This window comes from Xiphophorus couchianus, chromosome 8 (genome assembly GCF_001444195.1).
Source record: "Xiphophorus couchianus chromosome 8, X_couchianus-1.0, whole genome shotgun sequence".
Lineage (NCBI taxonomy): Eukaryota > Metazoa > Chordata > Actinopteri > Cyprinodontiformes > Poeciliidae > Xiphophorus > Xiphophorus couchianus.
In genome coordinates this window covers 6824681-6845459 of record NC_040235.1, presented here as the reverse complement: position 1 = coordinate 6845459, position 20779 = coordinate 6824681, and the positions used below count along the sequence as shown (strand labels likewise).

At 36.4% G+C, this 20779-nt stretch overlaps 4 protein-coding genes and 1 long non-coding RNA gene across 10 annotated transcripts in view; 3 read left to right on the top strand and 2 right to left on the bottom strand.

The window, feature by feature from the left end:
- Positions 1 to 20779, top strand: part of LOC114149750 (protein NLRC5-like) — a 1536511-nt gene that overhangs the window by 169320 nt on the left and 1346412 nt on the right. The window lies entirely within an intron of this gene.
- The window catches only part of LOC114149825 (uncharacterized), a 461125-nt gene that overhangs the window by 108930 nt on the left and 331416 nt on the right, over positions 1 to 20779 (bottom strand). The window lies entirely within an intron of this gene.
- LOC114149751 (voltage-dependent N-type calcium channel subunit alpha-1B-like) overlaps positions 1 to 20779 on the bottom strand; it is a 132729-nt gene that overhangs the window by 94183 nt on the left and 17767 nt on the right. The gene's annotated exons all lie outside the window — the stretch shown is intronic.
- On the top strand, positions 6599 to 10487 carry LOC114149802 (kallikrein-11-like). Its single transcript, XM_028025912.1, has 6 exons — positions 6599 to 6750; positions 6889 to 7078; positions 7155 to 7340; positions 9218 to 9279; positions 9827 to 9975; positions 10081 to 10487. Exons 1-6 carry the CDS (start codon positions 6711 to 6713, stop codon positions 10225 to 10227), a joined length of 774 nt encoding a protein of 257 aa, XP_027881713.1. The 5' UTR covers positions 6599 to 6710; the 3' UTR covers positions 10228 to 10487.
- On the top strand, positions 14710 to 16634 carry LOC114149803 (trypsin-1-like). Its single transcript, XM_028025913.1, has 6 exons — positions 14710 to 14869; positions 14998 to 15187; positions 15258 to 15443; positions 15596 to 15657; positions 16161 to 16309; positions 16415 to 16634. Exons 1-6 carry the CDS (start codon positions 14830 to 14832, stop codon positions 16559 to 16561), a joined length of 774 nt encoding a protein of 257 aa, XP_027881714.1. The 5' UTR covers positions 14710 to 14829; the 3' UTR covers positions 16562 to 16634.

Below are 20779 nucleotides of genomic sequence, written 5' to 3'. Positions count from 1 at the left end.
ATTAGATGTTTATATTTAAAAATTGAGTGAATTATCAGCTTCCTGAGGGATTGGCTTTCTGCCCTATGTCTGCTGCACATCACTCATTAACAAGCACATCTGGATGCTGGGATATAATTATTTTCCTCCATTTTATTCCCAGACAGCAGAGGAAACAGAAGTCGAACCATTATGTAACCCTTCACTTTCACCACTTTTTGTCATATTAAAATCACACATTTTTATGTATTTAATTTGATTTTTATGTGATGGAGCAAGAAGAAGCATTGCATAATTATAACAAGGGAGAAAATACTTTTTAAAACTTTGACAAATAATCACACACTTCCAGTAATCTGCTGAGGTGCTAACAGCAAAGCTAACTTTTCACTTAGCGCCCTGGCTAACATTCAAAATGCTAGCACACTTAGCTTCCTCTGAATTAATGTTACAGATGAAATCTAAAGAGTTAATTCACTTGGCTATTCAATAAAGTTTGACATCTGTGTTGAAGTTTTGGTTATCTACTGTAAAAAATCTTCAGTTGTATTCATGCTCTTATTTTGGAGAGAAGGAAAACTGTTTACGCAGCAGTTCTGTTTCCTCTACTTATATTCTGTCTTTTTTCCCCAAATAACTTCATTTCAAACAAGAAACATATAGAACAAAAAAAGACAGGATTTGAATGTGATAACTTACAAACTCTAAGGATGTTATAAAACATGTAAATTATAATGTAGAAATTAATTGATTCCCAAGGGTTACAGTCTTCAAAGGCAGACATAACTGGAAATGAAGATAGCGGTTTAGCATTAGCTTAAACTAAGCAACATGTTGGTATAGCATGCTATGCCATGCTATACCATGCTATAGCAACCATGTAACCGCTTCTTTAGTCTAAAGAAGCGGTTACATGTTTTACAGTCATCTGAAGTGATCTCGGTGGTTTGAAGGCAGCCAACATTGTGCAATATTTAGCACAAGTTTCTGCTAAATATCGTGTTGATATATCACTTTAGCATTAGCTTCTGCTAGATACCATGTTGGTATAGCATTTAGCATTAGCTGCTGCTATATACTGTGTTAATATAGCACTTTAGCATTAGCTTCCAAATATGTTGGTATAGCACTTTAGCAAATAGCTTGTTGGTACAGCGTAGAGGTATCAAGATGGTTGAATTTTGAGCTTCAGCGTTAGCATCTGCTAAATACTGTGTCAAAAAAGTGTGTTATCACAGCTAATTTTTAGGTTTAGTGTTTTAGGGTTAGCGCAGCTAATTTTTTCTTTAGCGGTTCCCATCACTGCAATAATGTCACAAACGTTTTTCTAAATCTTTTCTGACAGATTCTGGTGGCTCAACCTCAATCTGATCACAGTAATGAACGACACGGCTAATCAAAATAAAAACCCTGCATGACCCGCTCTGTTCCCATGACTCGGCTTGTCTATTCGAGGCCATTACTGTGAGCTATAAGCTCCACAGCAATCAGCCCTCAGCTTCATTAACAGAGAGGTGATCAATCAGCGGCGTAACGAGGGCCGCCTGTCACTCCGGTCACTCTGACCGCGTCCCACAAACAAATGTTACTAATCACTCCGACTGACAGCATCAGTTTCCTGGAACTGATCACAAGCAGAAAAATAATCATCAACGATTTCCTTGAGTTTTTGTAAACATTTTCCCTCAAAACATAATTAATACTTAATAATGTTGTACAAATAGTAAGGAGAAATTAGCACTTTGTCTTGGGTCTTGGGCCCATTGGTCACTTGTGGCCCCTGGAATAATTTTGTGTGGCCCCCAACTGCAGTTTAAAAATGGTACAAATTTGACCTTCAGATAAAGGGATGTTTTTTTTTATTTATTGAAAAATTAAACAATCTTAACTGGAAAATGTTTGCTTTCAGTGTATCGTTGGGTCACTGTGGAGCTCATTTAAGGTCATAAAGTTAATTCAAATTTTTTTAAATTTATTTTTATAAAAAAACAAATTGTAACAAAAAATAATTTTGAAGCTGAAGAATTATTCTGAAACACAAAATAAACTGAAAGCAAAAGATTTTAAAAGTTAAACTAAAAAAGACAAAAATGACTCAGTTTCAGATTTTTTTTTCTTTTGAACAAACTGCCAGGCTTTACTTACACCCCCACCAGGCTTACCATTATTTGTTTATTTATTTTAGGGGTTATTCTATGTCTGCCTGTTTGGTGTTTATTTATTGTTAATAATGTCTTCCAGTTTTCAAATTTCCTGTCAACTTTAAATATTTTTTCACTCAAATACTGAGCTTAGCAAGTTTTCTTGGGAAAATCCTTGAACTGGATAATTCAGGTGAGTTATTTTCATACTCCACATCAACACCAAATACACACCAGAGCGGCAAAACATTACGACCACCTTTAAGTGAACTAAAAAATTTATTTTTTCCAGTTTTTCATAAAGAGTGGATTTAAAACCAACATTTTTCATGCACTATTTTGTGCTGATTTATCCAAAAAAGTACACTGCAGTTTGTCGTTTTAGTGTGATAAACATTCAGAGATTTCTAAACCGCTGTAAGTCATGGCAGTTTACTCAATGAGAGACATTTTTATAGGAGTGTCATGTAAACATGTTTGTATGAACTGGTGCCAATCCTGTATGAACTGGTGCCAATCCTGGGCGCTCACAGCTGCCTGCGGCTCAGATCCAGCTGAACCCGTGACAGCCCAACGCGCTCCAGAGTCATTTCAACGGAGCGCAGGTGTGAGTTCGACTCATTCCTCCAGCTAAAGACACAACTGCTTCACTAGAGCGGCAGCAAAAGGGAAAGCAAACAGACACGGAGAACAAGGAAGGAAAGGCGGCGTTTGTCAAAATGTCGTGAAAAAATATTAGACGAAACTCCATGTTTGCAGCTTGTTTGGGAAAATATTAGAGTTCAACCAAATGCAGAAGGAAGATTTCGGCAAATAAATCTAATAAAAATCATAAACAAATAAAGATTAGAAGGATTCTCTTTGTACAGCTGGCATTAAAAATAAAAATAATCAATGGAGAACTGTATTAATCAACGTCACTAGAAATTCCAGATTACTTTTTTCAGATCCCAATTTACCTTTAAGATCCCGATTTAACTTTATGAGATCCCAATTTACTGTCATGAAATCCCAATTTACTTCTGTAAGATCCCAATGTACTTTAATGAAATCCCAAATTTACTTTCACAAGATCCCAATTGAACAAAATCCACTGGCAGATTACTTCACTAATAACATGTGAAAATATCTTAGTTTTGTCTTATTTTAAGTGTACTAAAATATTTGTACAAGAAACTAGTCCAAAAATACTTGGTAAAAGCACTTTAAACATCTTTACAATAAAAACTTTGAACAAAATTTGAAAAACAACATTGGTTCTACCTACAAATTGTATACAGATTTTAGAAATTAAGTCCAAAAGCAGAAACGTCTTTCTTTTCTCTTTTTTCCTTATCTTTACTTTGCTGCTCTGCTTAGTGAAAAATGTAAAATAAAGCCAAAGTTTAAACTTCAAAAGTTTTCAAACTGACCTGGAGAACATTGTGTCTGTAAATCGGCGCTGACCCAGGTTGTGTGTTTAAGAAATGTCGCTACTCTGACATCACAGCTGAGCAGAAATCAGGAGGCAATTAGCCACAAATTAGCCTGAGGAGAATGAGGTGGAAATGTTAATCACACAAATCCTAAAACAGGAAGAGGAGAGAGAGAAACAGCAGCAGGGTAATCCTTTTTTATTTAAATGAATCTGGAAATGAAACACAAAATGGTCTATTTTTTTTTTTGTTTTAAAGATTTAGACAAAATCTTGCAGTGTGTAGCTTTAATAAAAATATATTTTTTTATATATTTAGTGAAACTGTCACTCTGTCGTGTGTGAAGCAATCAAACTCTTCTGGCTTCTCCGAGTGCCAACTACAAACAACCAATAAGAGAGAGCCAGGAGGCGGGTCTTAGCGCTGTCAATCATGCCTGTGTATGCTAAGACTAGTTAGCATGATAACAGTAAGTTGCTTCTCTGCCTTTAGCACATTTATCAGCGCGTTCACAGGGTTGATTGACAGCGCTAAGCCCGCTTCCTGGCTCTGATTGGTTGTTTTTGGTGAATTTCTTCAGACAGCAATAGCAGCTCAGGGAGAAGGTGGAGGAAATTGATCTCATCACAGATTATTTGTCTCATATTAGTCTGTAAAATAATATAAATTGATTAAAGTTAAATAGTGCAGCTTTAAGTTCTACTATGTTTTACTACATTCCATCCATTCTTTGCAAATTGCCCCTGGTAGTTTGTTTGTGGAGAGGAAAAAAGAAAAAAGCAGCAACTGAACTAATAATTAGTCCAGCAGCAGCTGAGCCAAATGAATGTTAGTGTAATTTAGGAGGAAGTGGACACGCTCCAGAGTCAGCGGTGCGAGCCGGGATGGAAGAGGCGAGAGACTCGGCGCCCCATCGGCGCCCCATCGCCATGGAAACAGGAAGACGGCAAGACAATGGCTGGACTGGGTTCGTGCGGGGAGTACGAGTTGGAAACGTGGGAGAGAGGGAGCCAAGCGGGAGAGGAGGGGGCCTGTGTTTGTTTTGTTAATTTAACTCTGCGCCCCGACGGACACGGCTAATAATGAAGATATTAAAACTGAATGATGCTCTCAGGCTCTACTGACATTCAGGCAATATTGCTCTAAAAATCTGATCATAAAAATGAATAGATTCTGCAAAAGTATGAGGATAATTATATGCCAGCAGGCCAATCCTGCTGCTGAAAATGTTGATTAAACATGACTAAAGAAACAATCAGAACATATTTACTTTGTAAATGTGAGAATAATTTCAGAAAGCCAGAACATCGTCATGATGACAACTGACGATCATTAAGAAAACAAACTGAGCGTTATGTAAATGTCAACACTATGAGAGGATTTTCAGCCATTTCTACTTTTATTTAAATGTAACCTGGAGTACAGAGTAAGGTGACAAAATGCACCTTAGGACTTTTCAAACACCCAACGTGACGCTAAAATCTAAATGCTAAAAAGCACCTAAGGGTGATCATCACAGAAAGCACAAAACAAGAGTAAAAGTCAAGAAACACAAATGTTAAAAAGAAAAAAAAGAAACTTTAAAGATGTTTTCTGATTGGCACAAACAAAAGTTTGCTGAAAAAAACAACATAATAAATAATTAAGCAGGCGTAAAACTCAAGCTAAGCACAAATTTTGTTGATTATAGGTGGAAAATCAGCGTTTCAACTAGATACAAAATCATTCCTGAATGCTGATAAAATCTTGAACTGACGTTAGCTTAAAAAACTGTGTATATGAAATTAGAATAAAATACTTGAAAGAGTGCTAATTAGCACAAAGAGCAACGTTTTAGTTAATCACGCAGGGAATATCTGCACAATTAAAATTAACTAGAAAAATTGCTGTGACGATCTGCAGAATGATTGCTGCAGAATATGCAAGAAAGAGCTAAAGATATAGCATAATTCAGCAGAAGAAGCAGAAAATGTTGATTTATGAATTGCTAAAATTTATTAAAATTTGCAGATGACTTTTGTAGACAATAAAACCAGTAAAAGCAAAAGGCATCTGGAGAAAGGAAGACAATAAAAATGCTGAAACACAGAAATAAACAGAGCACAAGAGAGAAACACATTGAAGAAATAGGAGAAGGTGTGACATGTTTGCTCTAGCAGAGTTTTGCAGAAAACCATAAGATCTGTAGCAATGATAGTCATAGTTCTTTAACGTAGACATATGTGGCTACGTTTTGATGCATAAATTATTTCTGCACAGTAAAATATGTACGAACAGCATAATTTTGTTTGTTAAAAAGTATGAACAATTACAATCGCGGAAAAACGACTGAGATATCAAAAAGTCGAGACATTTGAAGATTTAAGTTTAAAGTAAATTTAGTTTCTATGTTGAAGTAGGCAGAAGAAGTAAGCTGTGAAAAAGCAGAAGATTTTAGCAGAATTTTGTAGACCGCGAAACATAAACAGGATCTTACTAAGTGAGAATGCAGTAATGCGTTGTGACTGCATTTGTTTATGTGTAACAGTCTTCAGTCTTAAATGTTATGGTTATGTCAGCGTGCAGCCGTGTTAGTGTGAGCAGATATGACAGATAGAGAAAAGACAAAGAGTCCTTTTGTCCATAGCAGAGTGTTCCTTATGAATTTCTTGTAACATTTTTGGTCCATAAAGTTACAAGATTCATAGTTTCTTTTAAAAAGGACAGAGGTTTGTGAAGTCAAGTTCCTACCTGTGAGACACAGAGTGAACTTAGTTTGTCCTTCCTATCAAGTAGTTTTTAATAACCGACTCCAAACTAAGCATCTGATGTTTTAAGTTTTAGTCAATAGAAATTAATCACAAGCACCTGATAAAATTTACATTTGTTGCTAAAATATTATTCAAGTTTACAATGTAGGATAAAACTGCTACCTTTCACATACTTACAGTTAAACTGATGAAAATGTTTGGACTGAAACTCACTGACTGAGCAGCCAGAAATAAAAACTGTTAGACGTACAGAGAGCCTGGAGAATCGTGCATCAGATGTCAGGGCCGCCTAGCTAGCCTGGCATAGATCAGTGTCTGTCCTGTGATTGGACGGACACTGCTAGACTTCCTGTCTAGCAGGAAGTTGTGAACAGAGTTTAAAGCTCCTGCAGGACCGAAGACATTCACAGGAAGCTGGACCAGCAATGGCTCTGCTGAAGGTTCTGCTGCTGCTGCTGGGGCTGGGTGAGTCGGACACACTGGACACACTTCCACTGGCTGTAAATGCTATGAATTATGTTGACCTGTGTTTTATTTTATTTTATTTTATAAAGTTGTCATGTTGATTCATTATTTGCTAAAAACAGAAATGTTCTTCTCCAGGTGTTGCGGTGAGCTCAGTGTCTCTGCAGAAGAGAATCATTGGAGGTCAGAACTGTAGAGACGATGAGCGACACTATCATGTGAAGGTCTTTGCAACTGATCAAACAACAGCAAAATTATGTGGAGGATCTCTGATCAGTGATCAGTGGGTTCTGACAGCAGCTCACTGCTGGAAGTCAGATCCAGGATGGTGAGTCAGGAAAACTAAAAAATCACCAATAACTGATGGTTTCTTTAATAATTGTGTTTTGTTTTTTTTTGTCTAGGGCTATTGAGGCACAGGTAGGAGTTCACCCTAAAACTGCTCTAAAGCTGATTTATAGAATCACTCAACGTGAGATTTATATAGACAGTAACGGCCGTGAACATGACATCATGCTCCTGAAGCTGCCAGTAAAGATCACAGCGATCCGACCAATCAGACTACCTGACTGTCCAGATACCCTCCTACTGTAAGTTTTATCTTCTCAAATTTCAGAACTTGGTTCTTGATCTGCCACATGAGGCAAAGTTCATCCAGGAAAATGTTTGAGCTCTGGTCTACCAGAGTTAGTTGTTTTTCTTAATGTGACTTATTTTTAGGCCAGAGCAGCGAAGCCCTATTGTAATTGCATGATTTCTTCTTCTTATTATTATTTTTTTATTATTATTTTTCTGTCACTTCTTGGGGGCTTTGATCAAAAACTCACCAAACTTCACCCTAAATTGGCGTGGCCGTGGCGTTGCAGGGAAGTGACAAGTCACGCCGCTGCCATACGTTTGGCTCTAAACTCCACGTTTCGACCGAGCTGCACCAAACTCACTGAGATCGATCCGTGTCCAACCCCTGACAGGACTGCAGACCAATATTTGGTGGGCGTGGTCTAATTCCTCCACAGCGCCCCCTAGAATATTTTTTAAAAATCTGCCCCCAGCCATAACCCAGAATTATGAAACTTGGTACACATGTATCTTGTCAGAACCTACAAAAAAGTCTCTTGGAGCCATGGTCCAAACCCAACAGGAAGTCGGCCATTTTGAATAATAGCCGCCATCTTGTCTTTTTTATTGATGTTGTATCTGAGTGAACTCGTCCTACAGCTTTCAAGATCCAGGCTTCAAACTCAGTCAGCACAGTCTTGAGGCACTGAAGGTCAAAAGTTAAAGGAATTTTCGTACGTCAAAGCATGTGGGCGTGGTCAAGCCTCAAATCTGGCCATTCGCCATGAAACATCAAGGTAGAATAACTTCTCCACATAAAGTCCCAGCTGCATCAAACTTCATTTTTATCATCACAGATCAGAGCTCATCACATTCACATGGTCAATTGACATCACTTTAGCCCCGCCCCCTTCCAACAGGAAGTCACCTGTCTTTCTACTATTTTTCTTCCGTTTACTCTGTGGTTCATGCAGATTTCAACCTGTGTTTAATGAAATAAAACATGATGATAAATCCTTCTTTCAATGCTTCCTGCTGGTGGGAGCATGTGGGCGTGGCTGAGTGGCGAATTCTAATCCCTCGCAGTTTGCATATGGTTGTCTCTAAATCAGTGTTTCTCAAACTTTTTCATCCTGAGGACCATTTAACAAGCTGTCATGAACCACTTAGCCTGAAATTGCCCCCGCATGTATTTTTCTTCATTCATTCCAATGAGAAGAGTGGTGGTGTTTGGTAAATGTGACTGGCCATGACACAGAGGTCTACTTGAGCATTTTGAGTTATTTACAGAATTAAATGAAAATAAAAATAGCTGTTTACTTGAAAGCGGAGCATCATTCATTACCAAGCAAAGAGCAGTTCTGACTAACTGGAACGATTCCTACCACTAACCGTTCAAAGGAATCCAGTCGCTAGTGGATTCCTCAGCAGAAGCTATAATTTAGCTTCCCCCGATCATATAAGCAGTCCTGGAGTTGTTTTCTTTCCACTAGAGGGAGCCCTCGCACCACAAATGGTCCAGCGACCACAGTTTGAAAAACACTTATCTGTAAGCATCATTGCATTTGTAGTAAACTTGTTAGGATTGACCTTTGTAAACCTCTAAAGAGCCCAAAACATTGAAGTTGCAATTCAACTCCGCTGCAGCTCCTGGCTTATTCCAACAGCTATGTATCCTTAGCACATCAGGCGACGTGCACCAGATTTTTTGTGCTCTGGAAAGGAGCGCTGCCGAACCCATCAATGTGTATTGCCTAGTAGACGGGTGTGGGAACTGCGTGAGAGGGCCAGCAATGTAGAGTGGGTGGCGTTGCTGGAGCGGCCGCCACAAGGCTGGAGTCACGCATAGCTGCGAGGACCTCCGACGCCGCTTGCGGCTTTAATTAGTTTTGTTTTTCTTGTGTTTCAGTGGCACCAAGGTTCAGATTGCAGGTTTTGGAGCAACACAAGTTGGATTTTTTAACAAAAGAGGTGAGATGAATGTTCATGTTTCTCATTGTTTTTCTTATTTCCTCAAAATGACTCAGATATTCAAATCAGTTTTTAGACTCTCTGCTGAAGCTGAACTTAGTAGCTTGTTCAAGTTTTGATCATCAAAAACTCTGAGATAAACTGCTTAAAGCTGAAATAGGAAATTCTGAGAAAACTGTGAATTTAGCCTGAAAATTTGAACCAGCAACATTCCAGGTCCCTCCCATGTAAAGTGAACTGGGTGTACATGAGCACTGATTGACAGCGCTAAGACCCTCCTCTTGGCTCTGATTGGTTCTTTTTGACCTGGAGTGGTGCATTTCTACAGATAGCTTTAAAAAAGGGGGGGGGGGGCGATCAGGCTTTTCATAGATTATCTGTCTCATATTAACCATGAGGACATAGTGAGTTTTGATAAAAATGTAAAAATACATTTTATACAAGTAACATACTGCACTTTAATAACCAGATAACAAGGTGATAACCTGAGCAAAATGTGTCAACACTTAAACAGACCTTATATGTTTACGCTGTTTTTCCTCTACAGTCAAATATTTTCCAGGTGATCTTCAGTGTGCAGAGCTTAAGATTGATAAACATGAAAAGTTGGAAAAGACACTGGTAAAAGAAAAGCACTATAAGCGCACATACCAGAAGTGGTACAGTGTGAGAAGCTCTAAGAAGGACCCATCTCAAGTATGTCAGTCTTTCAACAATTTCTGCACAAAATTTAGACATTGTTTCTATTTTACTGGATAAATCTCAGCAGCAAAACAACTAAAAGCTTGGTGTTTGTGACAGGGCGACTCTGGTGGAGGATTTGTGTTCAACAACAGGCTGTATGGCGTAATGGCCTTCACTGGAGATCCAGAGTATGCATTCAATGAACCAAGTGGTTTCACGGATGTCTGTGCCTACAAGCAGTGGATAGATGACACAATTAATTAACCAAAAACCCTGCTATGTGTCTTAATTGTGACTAAATGTTCACAGCATCATAAAATTACAAAGTTCAAGTTAATCTTTAAATTTCAGTTTTCAGTTGATTCATTTTCTGATTTAAAGCTGAATTATTTGGGGATTTAAGTTATTGTGTACAAGTTATTCAGTGATCATATCTTATTTCTCAATAAGTAAAGCTGCTGTTTGCAATAATCAGTAATAATATCCACTGTCACATGACTAGAAAATAAATGGCTGTAATCTGATCAGATTGTCTCTCTTGTGCTTATTTCTGGTTGTTAGTGAAGAAAATAAGGCTGAGCCTGAAGTGACCGAATTCCGATTTCTTGGCAAATTGGATTTTTTTTTGCCGGGGCCGTTCACACAGCCAATAAATGTGACCTGTATGCGTTCTGCAGTCTGAACGGGCAAGCGACCTGAAAGTGTCCCGCATGCGCAGTAGAGGGCGCAATAGCCTCAGCGTTCTCAGTGTTCTGCCGCCCGCCATAAAAAGAAGAAGTGCTCAGTGTTTGTCGAAGTAAACATGGATGCTAACGGTGGAGCGTAGCTTACACATTTGAAGTGGTTGTCCAACCGGAACCAGCATCTTAACAACTTAATCCTCATCATTGTCCGCCATGGTTGCTGTTATTCTTCCTGCTTGCGCGTATCAGGACGCAGAATAATGAGATTTGTCGAATATCTGTGACGTTCAATTCGGATGAATGCAACCTTGAATCGTATATGTATTTAAAAAGAATCCGACTTGTACTGTTCAGACTGTCAAAAAGATCGGATACAGGTCACATTACGTCAAAAAAAATCTAAATTGGGTCACTTTAGGCTGCAGTGGGAACGCAGCCTAACAGATTTTACAGTTATAAAAAGCTACTTTTTAAAAAAAGTAGCAAGACCTGTAGCAATGATAGTCAGAGTTCCTTAACGTAGACATACATGGCTATGTTTTGATGCATAAAGTATTTCCGTACTGTTAAATATGTATAAATAGCATCATTATATTTTTTTGCCAGCATGAAAAGTTCAATGAACATCAGTGCACTCAACAACTGACAACAGTTAGAGAATTCCACCATAGGATTAGATTGTAAACCTGAAAACGGTCAAAAATCTGCATAAAATTTAAATTCCAATCGTGGAAAAACCGTAAGTGACATCAAAAAGCCGAGACATTTGAATGAGACATTTGAAAGTCTGGTGACTTATTTCGAAATTGAATGCAGCTTCTATAGAAGCAGTAAGCTGTGAAAAAGCAGAAGATTCCACAGAATTTTGTGAAATTTTGTAGAATTTCAATGTTATTTATTACTTCTGCCTATTTTAATGTGTAAACTCCATTTAACTTTTAAACAAATCACAAGACTTTTAACTACCTTCAATTGTCTCGGCGTTTTGATATCTCTTACGGTTTTTCCACATTTGCGATTTAAGTTTTGTGCAAGGTTTTGACCGTTTTCAGGTTTACAATGTAATCCTATGGTGGATTTCACTAACTGTTGCTATAGTTCTCACTCTAGTCACTGACTTTTATAGAACTTTTCATGCTTGCAAACAAATACAATGATGCTATTTATACATATTTAACTGTACAGAAATAATTTATGCATCAAAACGTAGCCACATATGTCTACGTTAAGGAACTATGGCTATCATTGCTACAGATTTTACAGTTTTCTGTCAAACTCTTCTGCAGCACAGACATGTCACACCTTCTCCTATTTCTTCAATGTGTTTCTCTTCTGCTCTGTTTATATCTGTGTGAGCATTCTTATTGTCTTCTTTTCTTTAGATATATCAAATATCAAGATGTCCTTCTTTTCAAACATTTTACTACAGAACGTTTTCAAATGTTTCAGGTTTTATACAAATTTCTGCTTCTGCTGAATTATGCTATATCTTTTGCTAAATTTGACTATTTAGCAAAAATATTTTTTACAATATATGACTATAACTTTCTTCTGCTTTTCCCCCCAACTTCTTATGCTTTATTTTGCATATTCTGCAGCAATCATTCTGCAGATTTGCAATTTCACGGCTGTTTCGCTACAAACAGAAACTTTTCTAGTTACAATTTTACTTCAGTTACTTTTTGATGAGAAAAAGTTCTGCTCATCACCAAAGAAATGAGAGCATGTTGGCCTCAAACTGTTTTTTAAGGGAGCATTTCTAAATAAAAAAAGCAACACAAAATATTAGGTGTATTTTTAATGAGACATTGATTTCCAATATTTTGTCAGCTGCTGTTTGTCCTTCCTATCTAATAGTTTTAAATAACCGACTCTAAACTAAGCACCTGATGTTCTTTTTTAAGTTTTAGTCAATAGAAATTAATCACAAGTACTTGATCAAATTGACATTTACATTTATTGTCAAAATATTATTAAAGTTTACAATGTATGATAAAACTGTTGCCTTTTTCATTTACAGTTAAAGTGATGCATTAAATTCAGCCTGGGATTTTCTTTTTCTCTGAAGTTAACTAGAGCTAAACATGATCGTTTTCCTTACTCCTCTGCCTTCGCATTGATGCAACACCAGGAGATATTAATACAAACTCAGCCGAAGGATCAATGCCATTTTTTCTGGTGTTTCCTTGTTTTATCTTTACTCAGTAATGGAAATGATTACAAATGTAACTCAGTAACTTTATGCAAAACAAATTCAAGTAAAATTAAAAGTTAAGGTTTTGTAAACAACTTAAAGGGTAAATTAGGTAAACTATAATTACATCAATAAATGTAAATATAACTTATTGCTTTCCACCCAGTATGGCAGAACCAAAATAGATTTTTTTTCCACTTTGTGAAGATGCAGAGTAACATTCACCGTCCAGCGCCGGGTTCCTCTCGGCTCACCTTAGGAGTGACACCAAGTGACGCAAAGATTGTAGCTCAAGTTCAGCTTTATTTTCTCAGTCAGTTTTTGCTTTTGTGCGACTGTCGCCAGTCTTAAATGTTATGGTTATGTCAGCGTGCAGCCGTGTTGGTGTGAGCAGATAAAATAAATAGAGAAAAGACAAAGAGTCCTTTTGTCCATAGCAGAGTGCTCCTTATGAATTTCTTGTAACATTTTTGGTCCATAAAGTTACAAGATTCATAGTTTCTTTTAAAAAAGACATTTTAGTTCCATTAGTGTTTTTATTTTTCACAACAATCAGAGTTTTTATCTCTTTTTATATCGTATGTTTGAGGAGGAAGCTACACTAAGCTAGCAGGGAGTCTGAAAAACACTGGAATAACAGGAATGATGATGGCCTGTGGACTTAATAATGAACACGTTCTGAGATATTCCAGTAGTAAGAATAATTGTGAATTTCAATGGAAAACTTAATAAGTAAGGGAAAACAAATAGAAGAGTTGGAAAACAGCTATTGATACAATTTAGAAATGTTTCAAAATGACTGGACACATCTTATATGGGGGAGTTGTCGCAAAAATGTGGAAATGTTCAACATAGGAAATGATTGCAAGAATGTTACGGTTGTGTAGCTAAAGTTTGCTGTTGGTAATTACTTCAAGTGAACTTATTGCACTACACCTATGTTAAGGTATCCATGATTTGTTATGTTAAATTAGTCTGTATTCGTACATATGTATGGTAAACTTATTGTCAGTGAATCGGTTTTCAGAGAGTTAATAATAAATCATATATTTTATATAATTTGCTTGTACTGCTGGGGTTTGTAATCAAAAGAAAACAACAGTGGCTGGTGAAATGTCTGAGTAGCTGGTAAAAGAAATTTCTCTACCAGCCACTATGCCTGGTGGAGAACATTTTTAATTTCTACTACTGTGCAGCAGGTCAGGGACTAGCACAACATGGTCAAGATCATTTTAATATGAAATGCATAGAACTGTTGAATGAAAATGTAACCATTTGATCCACTGACGTTGCATTACCCTAACTAAGCCACTGATTTAATATCAGTATTATCAGTTCACGCAAAGCTCTGATGAAGAAAGTCCCGTTTTAAATGTAGATTTCTGGCCTGACTGAGAAATTTGACTAACTGACCTGAAATAGTCATATAAAATATGTCTTCTGTCTAACCTCTACAGGCTGTAGAAGTCTGAAACTATCACATAACTTTATCAAAGAACAAAGTCTACTAGAGTATTGGGATCTTATTGAGTTTTAGCAATAAATTCACCAAAAACCAGCTTCATGGAAATCTGGCAGTAGATGCTTCAGAGAAGGAGAGTCAGTCTTAGGTTTTGTCAAGTTGAGCTTATTGAATATTGTCATAATCCTTAAAGACATGTATTTAAGACACTGCCATGTTATATCCTTTTAATCGGCCAAATTTAAAGGAATCCTACAAATCCTCAGATAAAATTGCTCTGTACTTTGTCATGAAAACATTTGGACTGAAACTCACTGACTGAGCAGCCAGATATAAAAACTGTTAGACGTACAGAGAGCCTGAAGAATCGTGGATCAGATGTCAGGGCCGCCTAGCTAGCCTGGCATAGATCAGTGTCTGTCCTGTGATTGGACGGACACTGCTAGACTTCCTGTCTAGCAGGAAGTTGTGAACAGAGTTTAAAGCTCCTGCAGGACCGAAGACATTCACAGGAAGCTGGACCAGCAATGGCTCTGCTGAAGGTTCTGCTGCTGCTGCTGGGGCTGGGTGAGTCGGACACACTGGACACACTTCCACTGGCTGTAAATGCTATGAATTATGTTGACCTGTGTTTTATTTTATAAAGTTGTCATGTTGATTCATTATTTGCTAAAAACAGAAACTTTCTTCTCCAGGTGTTGCGGTGAGCTCAGTGTCTCTGCAGAAGAGAATCATTGGAGGTCAGAACTGTAGAGACGATGAGCGACACTATCATGTGAAGGTCTTTGCATTTAACAGAACAAAAGAAAAATTATGTGGAGGATCTCTGATCAGTGATCAGTGGGTTCTGACTGCAGCTCACTGCTGGAAGTCAGATCCAGGATGGTGAGTCAGGAAAACTAAAAAATCACCAATAACTGATTGATTCTTTATTAATTGTGTCTTTTTTGTCTAGGGCTATTGAGGCACAGGTAGGAGTTCATCCTAAAACTGCTCTAAAGCTGACTTATAGAATCACTCAACGTGAGATTTATATAGACAGTAACGGCCGTGAACATGACATCATGCTCCTGAAGCTGCCAGTAAAGATCACAGCGATCCGACCAATCAGACTACCTGACTGTCCAGATACTCTCCTACTGTAAGTTTTATCTTCTCAAATTTCAGAACTTGGTTCTTGATCTGCCACATGAGGCAAAGTTCATCCAGGAAAATGTTTGAGCTCTGGTCTACCAGAGTTAGTTGTTTTTCTTAATGTGACTTATTTTCAGTTTTGTTTTTCTTGTGTTTCAGTGGCACCAAGGTTCAGATTGCAGGTTTTGGAGCAACACAAGTTGGATTTTTTAACAAAAGAGGTGAGATGAATGTTCATGTTTCTCATTGTTTTTCTTATTTCCTCAAAATGACTCAGATATTCAAATCAGTTTTTAGACTCTCTGCTGAAGCTGAACTTAGTAGCTTGTTCAAGTTTTGATCATCAAAAACTCTGAGATAAACTGCTTAAAGCTGAAATAGGAAATTCTGAGAAAACTGTGAATTTAGCCTGAAAATTTGAACCAGCAACATTACAGGTCCCTCCCATGTAAAGTGAACTGGGCGTACATGAGCACTGATTGACAGCGCTAAGACCCTCCTCTTGGCTCTGATTGGTTCTTTTTGACCTGGAGTGGTGCATTTCTGCAGATAGCTAAAAAAAAGGAGGAGGTGGAGGAAGCCATTCTTCAGTTTTGATACAAATGTAAAAAATACATTTTATACAAGTAACATATCGCAGCTTAATAACCACAGATAACAAGGTGATAACCTGAGCAAAGTGTGTCAACAGACTTTACATGTTTACGCTGTTTTTCCTCTACAGTCAAAGATTCTCCAGATGGTCTTCAGTGTGCAGAGTTTAAGATAGTTACAAATGAAAAGTTGGAAAAGACAATGGCAAAACTTGAGTACTTTAAGCGCACATACCAGAAGTGGTACAGTGCGGGAAGCTCTAAGAAGGACCCATCTCAAGTATGTCAGTCTTTCAACAATTTCTGCACAAAATTTAGACATTGTTTCTATTTTACTGGATAAATCTCAGCAGCAAAACAACTAAAAGCTTGGTGTTTGTGACAGGGCGACTCTGGTGGAGGATTTGTGTTCAACAACAGGCTGTATGGCGTAATGGCCTTCACTGGAGATCCATGGTATGCGTTCAATGAACCAAGTGGTTTCACGGATGTCTGTGCCTACAAGCAGTGGATAGATGACACAATTAATTAACCAAAAACCCTGCTATGTGTCTTAATTGTGACTAAATGTTCACAGCATCATAAAATTACAAAGTTCAAGTTAATCTTTAAATTTCAGTTTTTTGTTGATTCATTTTCTGATTTACAGCTGAATTGTTTGGGGATTTAAGTTATTCAGTGATAATATCTTATTTCTCAATAAGTAAAGCAGCTGTTTGTAATAATCAGTAATAATATCCACTGTCACATGACTAGAAAATAACTTGTCAGATTGTCTCTAGAATCAATTTGGAATTGTGCTAAGCTTCAGAATCCTGCTAGCTTTAAGTGTATTTTAAATTAGCATATCATTGTTAGCATAGTCTAGTTTAGTAAGAAATTAGCACAAAGATTTTTTTGTTTATTGATGACAATGTGCAACAAACCTTCATAAACCATGGCATATCCTGAACTACTGCTAGCTTTAACATTACAGTTAGCATTATATGATTAGCTGCTTACATTTTTGGTGGACCATATTAGCCTTAGCAATAGTGACCGATCATATTTATTTTCACAAAATGATGCAATAAAAAATTTTTGTTGCTTCGAGTTTTAAAAAGCAATGTGCTTAAAGTAAAATTTGTCAACTTAAGCTTATGGTACATAAAAAATAAGAAATTTTCATTTAGTCATAGCTAAATTTTAAATTTAATGCTCTTTATTAAATTATTCTTTTAAACATAACTAGTTTTTTTGTTAAATGCAATAATTTTGAATGAATTATTTTGTGGTTATGTGACCTGCCACACCCAAGTTATCTCCATTTTAACATGGTTGGCCTAATAAAACAAAGGTGGTTAAAATCTCAACTTTATGGATGACAAAAATGAAAATAAAGACCAAAAGACAGACACTGATTCATATTCTGCTGTATAACGTTTGAGGCTTTTCGTTAGCTAGAAAACAATAACTTGGATGGGGATGACAATAAATGCTGATTCCTCATAGGAGCCATTCTGACAGCATGAACTGTGATTTTTATCAGGACTTGTAATCAAGTTGGGCCGATAAGATGCTCAGCAGAAACATTTCTGCAAGGCTACATCAAATTATGGCTACGTTTCTATATAAGGGAGCAGAGTCTGAGTATTGATTGAACCATGACTGCTGCTGACTTGCAGAATATTTATAAAACAATTATTTTGATAAAATATACATTTTAATAGTTGAATATTAGTATTTATTCTCCATTTGGTCCCAATCCCTCAGGTTCTTCTTAAATAGTTGCATGGTTCTTTTTATTTTTATATTTGTATTCATTTATATATTTTTTATTGAATTATTTTTTATTATTTTAAATGTTTATTATTTTTTATTTCATAAAGATGTAGTTTCTTGATTCTTTTTTTATTGTGTATTTTATGTTATTTTTCTATTTTTCGACTTACTTATAATTTTTTTTACTGTTATTCATTTTGACTTTAAATTGTTTTTAATTTTACTTTTTTTACTAAAAAAAGAAGTACCTGTTGGAATAATTTATTTATGCATTTATTTACATATTTGTTTTTATTCATTTTTATTTAAAAAGAAATAATCTCTTTATTGTTTTATTTCTATTGCATTTTATTTTTCTATTTTTGCATTTCTTTTTTAAATTTTCAATTTATATGTAATTGCAAAAAACAAGACATTTTTATTCCTTTTATTTTTTATTATTACATATTTAAATTTTGTATTTTTGTATTTACATTTTATATATATTTTTTTTAAAATTATTTTTAACATTTTTATATATTTTTTATTATTATTAAAAGTAGTAGCTTTTTGATTCTACATTTAGTGGCGACTCTAACTCCACAATTTTCCAAGGATTAAAAGTGTAAAATGGTGGATGGTCAAACAAGCCTGGCAACCCAACCACAGCTAATTAGCATTAGCATTTATCAGTAAATCTAGGGGGGTTTTTTGCATCAAAGCATCCTTCATCACCATCTTTACTGCGATATTTTGATCAAACTGAACAATCTACATCATCCGACTTTCATTTGTCACCATTTTGATCTTTTGATTCAGCTTTTAATAGACTATTAATCTCCCTGGTGAAACCTCTTTCGTGATGCCTGCCTTCCTTTACGAGCTTTTATTACAACCCTCTTTAAAGTGCCACAAACACAGCAGTAAATCTCCCTCTGTGGGCGCTAAAAGGCTCACTTACGATCTCGTGTAATATCTCTGAATATCTGCGGCTCGTTCTGGCAGAAACAGGCAGATGGGAGTGGAAATGAGAGGCAACAGGAGAAGATATCGATCAGAAGCCATGTGAGCTGTGGTCAGCCGAGTGCTGTGTGCTCCTCTGTCTTCCAGGGGAAGGGAGTGACATTTTAACAACCACTGATTGAACGGTAATGAACAGAAACAAAAACATTTACATGCTTTTAGAAGGGAGGCTCGTTGTATGACTGGTTTAGGTTTTAATTTGGACTTTTTTTAAAAAAGATTTCCATACGTAACACTTCAGAAAAGAGATAATTTATAACTGTTTAACAGTGGCAGACAATTCCGTTAATGTGCTAACATCTGAGCTAATTTTTCATTTAGCGCATTTCCTAACTTTGAAAACATTTAGCTATTTGCGTCCTCTAAATTATTTTTTCCAGATAAACTCTAAAGGGTTATTCTACTTGGCTTTTTTGTAAACTTTCAGTTGAATACAGTTCGACATCTGTGTAGAAGTTTAGCTTAACGACTGTTCAGAATCGTTAGTTAGCCGTTTATATTCATGATCTTATTTTGAAGGAGGTTAAAACTTAACATAGAAGTTCAGTTTTCTCTCATCGTGTAATCTCATAATCTCTCTATTTTTTTCCTCAACAATAAATTTATACAGAAACAAAATAAAACACACAAACAATAGAAAGTTAGCGCTTTAACATTAGCTAAATACTATGTTACTGCCTTAGCATTAGCATGATTATTATTAGTGCTTGGCATGCGCTAAATACCGTGTTGGTATACTGCTTTAGCATTACTTATGCTAAATACCATGTTTGCATAACATTTTAGAATTAGTTTAAGCTAAATACCATGTTGATATACTGCCCTGGCATTAGCATAACTAATGCTTATGATTAGGAATTTAGCATTAGCATCTGCTAAATACAACACTAGTATAATGCTTTAGCATAACTAACTAATCACAAAATATCATGTTGGTGTACCATGTTAGCATTAGCACAACTAAAGTTTACAATTAGTGTTTTAGCATTAGAATCTGCTAAATACTCTGCTTTAGCTTTAGCATGGCTAATGTTTATGATTAGTGAGCTTGGGTTAGCCAACTTACTTTTTAGTTAGTATTCTCCCCACCACCTTTAACCTCTTAGTCTAACCTCATGCATGTTCACAGTAGAAATATAACTAAAAATAAGAAGAAAATCTATATTTTTCTACATAACTACGAATCCTAACGCGCTCCAGATAACTGCAGATGTTTCTACAACTCCAAGATAGCTTTGAATGACGCTGAAAACAAATCTTCTGTTACCTGCTTGAAAACATGGAATCTTCAGCTGCTTTCCAGCAAATCTAAAAATAAAATGTTGGTAACTTAGCTGATCTCAGGAAGGTCATGCCTGGTGACATTTAAGCAGTTTTCTTTTTTTATTATTTATTTTTGCAGGAGCATGCAGATACGGACCGCTCGAAGCACCAAAATCCCTCTGTAACCTTTTCTTTCCTTCAAGGGAATTTTTGCAACAACGGTATGTAGAGCTGCTGGATTCATATGGTTCAGTAGTTCATTAAAAAAAGGAACTGGGTCACGGGCGAAGCTCGGTTCTAGTAGTTCACAACCTCAGGGCAAGACTTGGCTTAGAGATACTAAAGGAAACAGAAATAAGGTTTGTCTTTTTGTGTGGAGTCCACCTTTGCTAAGAGAAACCAAATAAAGGGGCTGAGGAAAAACTCAAGGGTGTCCAAAGTACAGCCCAGGGGCCATTTGTGGCCCGCAGAAGAATTTTGGGCGGTCCTCGATTACTACTCAGGATTAGTCTAAATTTGAAGTTTTCTCTGATGGCAGGCTGTTAAAAACAAAAATACAATTAAAATCTTAAAATAGAAAATTTAAGGTGGAACTCTTTCAATTTAATGCAATTTATTAATAATAGATACTAAAAACATCCAGAGTCTTAGAAAAAATAAAACAAAACTGAACAAAATCCTGTTCTTGTTACTGAAAAGATACACAAAAAATGTACTCAAGGAA